The 8,626-nt window shown below is 43.5% G+C and overlaps 1 protein-coding gene across 1 annotated transcript; it reads left to right on the top strand.

The window, feature by feature from the left end:
- Positions 1 to 3,584: 3,584 nt before the first annotated feature.
- On the top strand, positions 3,585 to 7,700 carry LOC136539490 (rsm22-cox11 tandem protein 2, mitochondrial-like). Its single transcript, XM_066531455.1, has 12 exons — positions 3,585 to 3,829; positions 3,906 to 4,183; positions 4,278 to 4,351; positions 4,433 to 4,527; positions 4,905 to 5,002; positions 5,130 to 5,213; positions 5,311 to 5,391; positions 5,484 to 5,588; positions 6,359 to 6,454; positions 6,863 to 6,942; positions 7,081 to 7,169; positions 7,254 to 7,700. The coding sequence occupies exons 1-12, from the start codon at positions 3,694 to 3,696 to the stop codon at positions 7,592 to 7,594; spliced, it is 1,557 nt and encodes a 518-aa protein (XP_066387552.1). The 5' UTR covers positions 3,585 to 3,693; the 3' UTR covers positions 7,595 to 7,700.
- The last annotated feature ends 926 nt before the right edge of the window (positions 7,701 to 8,626 follow it).

Genomic DNA, 8,626 nt, shown 5'->3' on the forward strand with positions numbered 1-8,626 from the left:
TTTATTAAGGTGTCACATATATGTTCTATAGCATTTTTTCTTAATAAAAATTGGTTTTAGACCCTACTTGATATACATGAGCTATTGTATCAACATTGATTTAATATTTTTATTGATTATTTTAGGCTACAAGAATTTATCAACACCTTCTATCACATGCATTATTATACAAACACGATGCTCGTGACATGATTTAGTAGTTGGTTTAGGGCGTAACACCGAGGGTGTTACACGGGCCGCGTTCGCGTACTCGCGTGAGTCGCGTGGGCGACGGCGACACTGGTGGGATGAAGAATTTGGGATGGAAACCCTAGAACCTGGAGATAAATACCTCCTCTACAGCAGCCCCACATGTCAGTGTGGGTTTGCGGGTGCGAGCATGCTATTTTCTTACCCGTCTAGCTATGCCCATTGGGCACAACTCTGTACCCACACCGATGCCCGCGGGCACAAGTTCACGCCCGTATCTGCGTCCACCGGGTCGGGTGCCTGCGGGTATGCGGGTTTTTTTCTACACGTTGCCATCTTTAGTCTGGGTCAGCCGATTAGGTTTTTCCGACACACCACGGTCCACGGTAGCGTGTTGTCTCAACATTCACCTAAGCGTCCAATTTCCTGTCACACAAAATAATGATCGGCGGATGTTTATAGTGGCTTGCAAAAGTACTAATGAATGTTGAAGGGTGTATTGTAGAGAGAAAAGCGCTTGGGAGAAGAGGGAGGGAGAAAAACTTTTTTCAAAAAGGAAGCTTTATTAGTTTCAAGAATGTTACATCAAGTGATACAATATCTTGAAATCCTCTCGACCTCTGCCTAAAAAGACACACAACCCAAAGCAAGAAATGAAAAGAAAAAACAAAACCGGAGCACCCTAATGACTTTCAATCCGTAGACTAGACCACCACCCATGTACCCGAGTAAAAAACTCTTTGGCCACCTACGCCAAGAATTGAGAGGCTGCTACAACCACCTCCTAGGAAGTAGGCTTCTGAAGGATGGACTATGTACGGAGCCATTGCGTAGTTGAGTAAATGATCCGTAAAAAGGAAGGTTGTTTGTTTTTAAATATAACTGCATTTCTGCAGAGCCATAAGGACCAACACATAGTTGCCGCTCCCAAAAGAACTAAAGGTTTTAAGTCTTTTCTAAGCCCATCTAGCCATCTACCGAACATATTGGACACATTGAGAGGTCTAGGGAGACCCTAGGCTGCGTAAACGTTGGCCCAAACCAGGCGTGCAAACCGGTAATCTAAAAACACTGTATCGTTTCATTCTCGTGACAGAAACAATATTGTTTACTACCTTGCCAATTTCATTTGGTTAGATTATCTTGGGTTAGGATGACACCTCTTTGCAAGTACCATTGGAAGATTTTGATCTTCAAAGGTGCGTGAGGGAGAAAAACTGGTGTGTGCATTCTCTTTTGGCTTGAAACAGAGTGACATGACCACAAGTGATTAGATATGTGACGAGTGGTAGTCTCAATTTTTTTCTTGCAATGTGAATAAAATTTTACTTTGGGGCTAACACTTATGTAGGTGTGTGTTGCCGCTGTCGTTATAAAGAACATGTGATGTTCTATCGGCGTGCACACATGGGAACCAACGGTGTTTTTTGTCGTGGCTTTGTGGCAGCCTTTTCCTTTTGTGTGAATGCCTTGACTCTCTTCTTGTTGCTGTGGCTGCGATCAAGTTGATCTTGTTTCCTAAATGCTTGTATTATGCTTTTAATGATAAATATAAGTTTTGAGTTTTCTTTTTAAAAAATGGCAGATCTTAATGTTTTCTAAAGAAAATGAAACCAGAATGTTCTCCAACCATTTTACCTGTGGTTCTAGGCATATCAGTTTGCCACCATATCAATTTGCAGTTAAAACGTGCGAAATCCCTATATAAGTAAAGAAAACAAGCCAGGCATCCGCATGTTTGGAACACAAGAGTTTTTTTTTCTTATTTCTACATTTTTTCTATGAAAATAAACTGATTTCTACGAAATTCCTACGAAATTCCTACGTGATCTATGTCATGGATCTGTTTTCTTGCTAAATTTTGTTACAAGTGTAGTTTTGGTTTTGCTCACCACACTTTTTGTGGCAGACACAATTTATCTAAAGTTGGACTTGAAAACTATCACCAACCAAACATTGCCAAATCTGAGAGCGCAACTAGCCAACGCGTCATTCGTCATGAACGGTTGAGGGTGCACCACATGCACCCGGGAACGAAAAGAAACCCTGCAAAACTGTACACAAGGCGGATCATATCATAGGTACGCTCTCCTTGATTATTACTATTGAATTTTATATGGGCTAAATTCTTATATGCATAATTTGCGTACACCGAGATGTCGTGGGACCATGGAAGTATGCCGCTAGTACATGGAATGGTCAACTACATTAGTCGGAAATGTATTGAAAAAGTGCAATAAGAGAATTCTTCAAAAACTACTTCAACAGTATTTTTCATCGAACAGATAATGTTTTTCTCTCACAATAAATCAGCATAAGCATCAACATAAACTAAATTTCAGCGAAACGAATAGGGCCATATCTTCTTGCTGGTAAAAACCGTGAAAGGTACTCGTTTGCTTTCTACAAAAAAGTGTTTACCTCCGTATAAAAAAATCAGAGAATCTAGAAATATATGTTAGGAGAAGCTCTTCTTTCTTATTTTCTATGCTTGGCCTCTCTTTCTGAATTTTAGTTGTTGTTTGGTTCGATATTTTAGGCCTGTATAATTAGTTCACAGCGTTATCTATTACCATCACTTTGTGTTTGGTTCGGTCGGGCTGTAATCTATCACTGCAGGATTAGATACTATCACCGCGGGATTAGATACAGGCATGTGGAAAGACAATCCCGCTCCTCTTCGGGATTTAAGCGATTCCGCTCCCGCTCCTCTCGGCTCTGTAAAGTAGGTTAGCAACCAAACAAAAGTTGTGCTCCTTTACAGTGTACATGTACCACCGCTTGCCCTTGCCAGCACTGAACCAAACAACACCTTATAGTGACTACAGGTACAAATTTATAAAAGAGGCTAAGGAGGTGCTTGGCACGGCTCTTCTTAAATGGCTTTTCTAGAGGAGCTGAACGGCTTCGGCTCTTCTGTTTTTTACTGAAAAACGACTTCTCCAGAAAAACGTTTGGCAGGAATTTTCTGCAAGAGCCAGAGCCGAAGTCAGGAGGAGCCTTGCCAAATGGGTCCGGACGGGAGACAAGGCTACCTCATATCCTAGGTAACTCCGCTCGATTTCGCCTTGCTTTCCTGAGCAAGCCAGATTAGCGCACCTGGATGGCAATTCTCGATGCTTACGCCAAAATACTACCGTCGGAGTTGAGATCGTCACCTTGATCTGGAACAAAGCATGAAAACTGCCCCAAAATACGACCGTGAGAGTTGAGAATTGAGATGGTCGACACGACACACTTTTGCTTTGCTGAGGGCCTGAGGCCTCAGTTTTCACTTGTAACACAGCCACAGAAAAGGGGTTCTTATGTAAGAATGCCACCTCTCATGCTCACCTTGATCTTGCGCCACCCATGTCCGATCGGACGGTTCGCCTCCTCGATCCGAGCCGCGTCCGAGCCGTGCTAACCCTTTGGCAGCACGGTCTGTGCGACTGCCGACTGCGTCCCTTCCTGAACCCTGTGCCACTCACGGGTCACGGTCCTAGCGCCGCCGCGAGACGAGACATGGCGGCCGCGCTCCTGCCGGAGACGGCGCCACGGCTGCTGACTCCTGAGACGCTCCGCACGGCGGCGAAGCAGTCCCAGGGCATCCACCTCGTCCCCCTCTCCCTCCGCCGCGCCATCAAGCACTACCTCTGCGGTAACCGATAGACGCGCCCCGCGCACCACCTGCTCGACTGATTGCCTCCCCTGCTAACCCCCTTTCGCTCAAGCAGACCAGGACAAGGCGCACATGAACCGCAAGGTGCTGCTGCTCTCGGCGTCCTTCGACCGCGCCAAAGGCACCGGCGCCGAGCTCGCCGCGGCCGCCACCCGCAGCGCGCTCCTCGACGACCCCAACGCGCCGTCGGGCGCCGAGCAGCGGGCGGCGCGCTGGAAGGTGCGGTCGGCCTACGGCGATATCGGCCTCCGGTACCGCGAGGACGAGACAGTTGCCTACGTCGCGTCACGCATGCCAGCCATCTACGCCGCGTGCCACCGCGTACTGCGAGAGGTTGCAACCATCAGACCTAACTGCTGTTGTCGTCCTTGATGAGCTGAATTTATTTAATGTAGCACGTTCATGGACTGGTTCGTGGGCTTTGCAGGTTAGGCGGAGGTTGCCAGAATTTGCGCCTGCCAAGGTGTTGGATTTTGGTGCCGGGCCAAGCTCAGCCCTTTGGTAAGGATGTCCTGAATCCTGATTTACATCAGTTATGGCTGGGTTTTTTTACACAGGCTTAATATGTCTATGAGAATGCAGGGCAATGAGGGCAGTGTGGCCAAAATCTATAGAGAGGGTTAACCTGGTCGAGCCTTCCAAGGAAATGCAAAGAGCAGGGCAGAGTCTCCTTGACAGTAAGCTTAGCTCTCACTTTTGCTTACTTGCTGGGATTCATATTCAATTGTCCAATTGATTGGCTGACGCTCAAGTGGCACAAAGTGGTATATGTGTTGCAGCTTGCAAGCATGTAGGAATTTTAGGCTGACTGTAAATAATGCAAATCATAACACAGCCACTGACCGTGCACCATAAAGTTATATAAACTCCACAATGTAAATCTGAGTCTTGCACTTTTATCTGGAAAAGTTCATTATTATTTTTTGTCTTACATGAGCATGGTGCTACTTCAGTGTCATACACTTAAGTGTTAGTTGCTGTATTCATATTTTTTTAATTTGTGAATTCTGGAATGAATGCTAATTATTACTGTTTATGTGGCAAATGTTTATAGATTTGAAGGGGTTGCCACTTATTCACAGCTATGACAGCATCCAAGAGTTGAACCGCAAAATAGAAAAACATGAACGAGTCCACGATCTTGTAGTATCAGTAAGTTATATTTACTGCTTTGTGGAACTACTTCAGATCAACAGGTCATTTTTATTCAATTTGTTTTTGGTTGGAGATCTTAATGTTTCAACCTTTATTGAATATACTGTCTTCCTTCAACCTACAGTCTTATGCACTTGGCGAGATTCCTTCTTTGAGTGACCGAATCACAATAGTGCGCCAGCTTTGGGACCTGACAAGCGATGTTTTGGTATAATCAAACCTCCACCGCTTTCAATATAGTTGTGTATGTGTGAGTGATAATTTTTCAGCTACTTGTATCTGAAGAAAATAATGTGCATGTTTAGGTTTTATTAGAGCCTGGAACACCTCAAGGAGCAAAGATCATAAGCCAAATGCGCTCTTATATCCTTTGGATGGAAAAAAGAGTATGCTCCACTCACTCAGTGTGTCTACACAAATCTTTCACGTGTTCCCTGGTTATGTACCAGTTTATTTACATAAGTTTTGTGTTCTCCAGAAGTGTCGCAAAATTGAAAAATCCTCAAGCCGTCCTCCAAGTAGCATGAAGAGCATTGTTGCACAAGAAGCCTCGTTGAAAAATGGTTCTTTTGTGGTTGCCCCTGTAAGTTGGAAGCAGAAATACTCATTTTATTTATTTCTCCAATACTACTATTTTCAATTTCGTGAAAGGGCCTCTAGCCTAGTGGTTCTAGTCAATGTTTTCAAGTCGTCCGATTAATCGCGATTAGTCTTCCTGGTCGGTCCCTGGTATTCGATTAGGAGGACCGACTCGATTAGCTCGACCAGAAAGCTGGTCGTCCGGACAGGGATGACCAGTTTGATTACTCTGTTTTTGGGCCTGTTTAACTGGGCGGACATGTGGGACTATTGAATGTCAATGTTTGTGACTTTGTGTTGAACACTTTAGCTTATTTGTACTGAACTAATTTGGTTATGTAATATGCTGGCTGTGTGGCTGCTATGATCTGCTAAATGTTAGTTATTTTGCTACTGCAGCAGTGCTGCTGTTCAGGTGCTGTGACGTCTAGATGGACGACCAGGGTCGACTAATCGGCCTGGTCGACGACTAATCGTGATTAGTCTCCTGGTCGGTCCCATGGCGACTAGGTTCGACCAGATGACCTGAAAACATTGGTTCTAGTGCCTTAGTATCACCCTAGTGGCCTGGGTTCGACTCCCTATGGGAGTGAATTTCCGGGGCTGGATTGAGAAAAACACCCTTCGCCCCCTGCTGTTCCAGGGATGTACGTAACCTGCAGACATGTCCTAGCTACTCCTGGACATATGCCCTGTGTAGGCAGGGCCTTCGGGGCGTTTTGGGTTGTCTTTTCCCCAGGGCTGAGTTTTTACTAATTTCAATCTCCATCTCAGTGTCCTCATGATGGTCGATGCCCTTTGGAGAATTCAGACAAGTACTGCCACTTTGTCCAGAGATTGGAAAGGACATCATCTCAACGTGCCTACAAGGTCGTCATCTTTTTCTTGGTTATTTGTCATGCTTTGTATGAGAAACAATTTGTCTTACATGATCCGAGTGACTAAAAGGAGTTAAAGAATATCACGGTCCATGCACCACAGATAAAAGATGTGCTGCTGTTGCTCCGTGCTTGCTTTTCATATAATATAGACGTTCATGCATATGCTTTTATGCTCCAGCAAAGATCGCACAGCTTTAAGCTGTATGAGTCGTGGTAGTGTCTGATGCAGGATCCAGAGGGTGTATTAAAATGTGCGCTTTACATTTTTGGGCACAGCATCAGAGTACCTTTTTGAACTTAGTGTAGGCATCTGAAAATATTTTGACCTATTAACAAGACTATTGAACTATGTAGCCATTAGTTTTCTTTATCTCCCTTCTCTTTATATTTGCTGCAGAGGTCAAAAGGTGTGCCTTTACGTGGTTTTGAGGATGAAAAATTTTGCTATGTTGCTTTAAGAAGAGGCAAACGGCCAGAGTAAGAGCTTGACGTTCATATTTTCTAGATTATTTCTTGATCTAAACATTCATTTGTACTAGTACATTTTGTTTAAGTTTCCATGTGATCCTGCATGCTTATGTTCGAATTTAAGTAAGATTCCCTTCTGTATAATAGGGAAGCTTGGCCACTTGATGGCTTGAACTTTGAGAAGCTTAAAGAACGCCATGCCAAAAGAAAGCCAGAAGATCTTATCATTGACTATGGTAATATTTATTCATGATTATTCATCGAGCCCTTTGTATTTGTGGTTTCTGATAATCATGTTTCTGGTTCCTGTTTTTTCTCAGACGATCAATTTCCAAGCGAGGAAGATGAAGAGGTTCCTGTCGATGGTGGGGACAGTCTGGTACCATATGCTTCAGATGAACACGAATTAAGTCTGTTCCATGAAAGTGAAGAAGCAGAGGAGGACGACCAAACGATTCGTGCTGACCTTGGAGGAGGTTGGGGCCGCATTATATACAGCCCCATTCGAAGAGGGAGGCAAGTACAAATGGATGTATGCCGTTCCACCAAACGGGACGCATCCGAAGGCGCATTTGAGCGTGTAGTTGTCACCCGAAGCAAGAACCCAACTTTGCATTTTCAGGCCCGTCGGTCACTTTGGGGCGACCTCTGGCCATTCTAAACGGTAGAATCCTCGAGCTTGGTTAAAGCCGTAATATTGTTATGGAGCTCTGAAACTGTTCAGCGTTGGACTCGGTAGGTGAAAACCTCGATGCGACTTCAGTGAATATTGTGCCAGAAGCCCAGAGCTGATCTCAGCGTGTTCTCTGCCAGATGCGTATTTCTGAAAAAAAATCTCTTCTCGATCTATGGGTCTCACAGGATGTGCCAGAATTCTGACTTCAGAGCTTGGGCAAGCTACTTCATGGCACGCTCTTTGACCACTAATGAAGAGTTAGACCAGCATTGTAATGAGTAATACCCGGTGCATCAGAATACTCACGCCTTGTTTAGTTTCTCTCCCTAAGTTTACTTTTTATCACATTGGATGTTTGGACAATATAGACTAAAAAAATAACTAATTGCACAAATTGTTACTACTTTGCGAGACGAATTTTTTAAGTCTAATCAGTCCATGATTTTGACAATGTGGTGCTACATTAAACATGTGCTAATGACGGATTAACTTAATAATTTCGTCTTGTAGATTACTGAGGACTTCTGTAATTTATTTTATTATTACTATCTGAACACTCCTATGTCATCCCCATGTGATACCCGATGTGACATCCTTAAACTTTACTCCCTGGATTTACATGGATTTACTCTTCTAGGACCATCTTCATAGACCCGCCTACAATTAAGTTGATGTTTTGTGTTTATTGGTTCCCAAAGTTGTAGTTTCTTCATGGGTCGTAGTTTGGTGCAAGTTATCGTTATTTAAATAACATCTATATTTGTAGTTTGATGAAATTAACTTTAGGTCTCGTGTGGATCCTTGAAATTGAATTCATTTTAATAATCATAATTTAGATATATATTAATTAAGCTAATATGATTGTATATAGATTATATTTGTAAATTATTGTTGGCTCTACGAAAGAGATACTTATGTTCTATTTCTTCCGTAGGGGAGCGAGTTGGAGAGTGTGTTATAAGTTGTAAAGTAGAAATATAGAATGGTGATCTATAGAATTAATTTTCATCTCCCACT

The sequence above is a fragment of the Miscanthus floridulus genome, chromosome 2 (assembly GCF_019320115.1).
Source record: "Miscanthus floridulus cultivar M001 chromosome 2, ASM1932011v1, whole genome shotgun sequence".
Taxonomy (NCBI): Eukaryota; Viridiplantae; Streptophyta; class Magnoliopsida; order Poales; family Poaceae; genus Miscanthus; species Miscanthus floridulus.

What these genes read in the sequence shown, in the direction of transcription:
- LOC136539490 (XM_066531455.1), top strand. Translation starts at nt 3,694, where the DNA reads ATGGCGGCCGCGCTCCTGCCGGAGACGGCGCCACGGCTGCTGACTCCT. An exon ending in TCCACGATCTTGTAGTATCA is followed by an intron (nt 5,003 to 5,129) that starts GTAAGTTATATT and finishes TTCAACCTACAG; the next exon opens with TCTTATGCACTTGGCGAGAT. An exon ending in AGATCTTATCATTGACTATG is followed by an intron (nt 7,170 to 7,253) that starts GTAATATTTATT and finishes GTTTTTTCTCAG; the next exon opens with ACGATCAATTTCCAAGCGAG.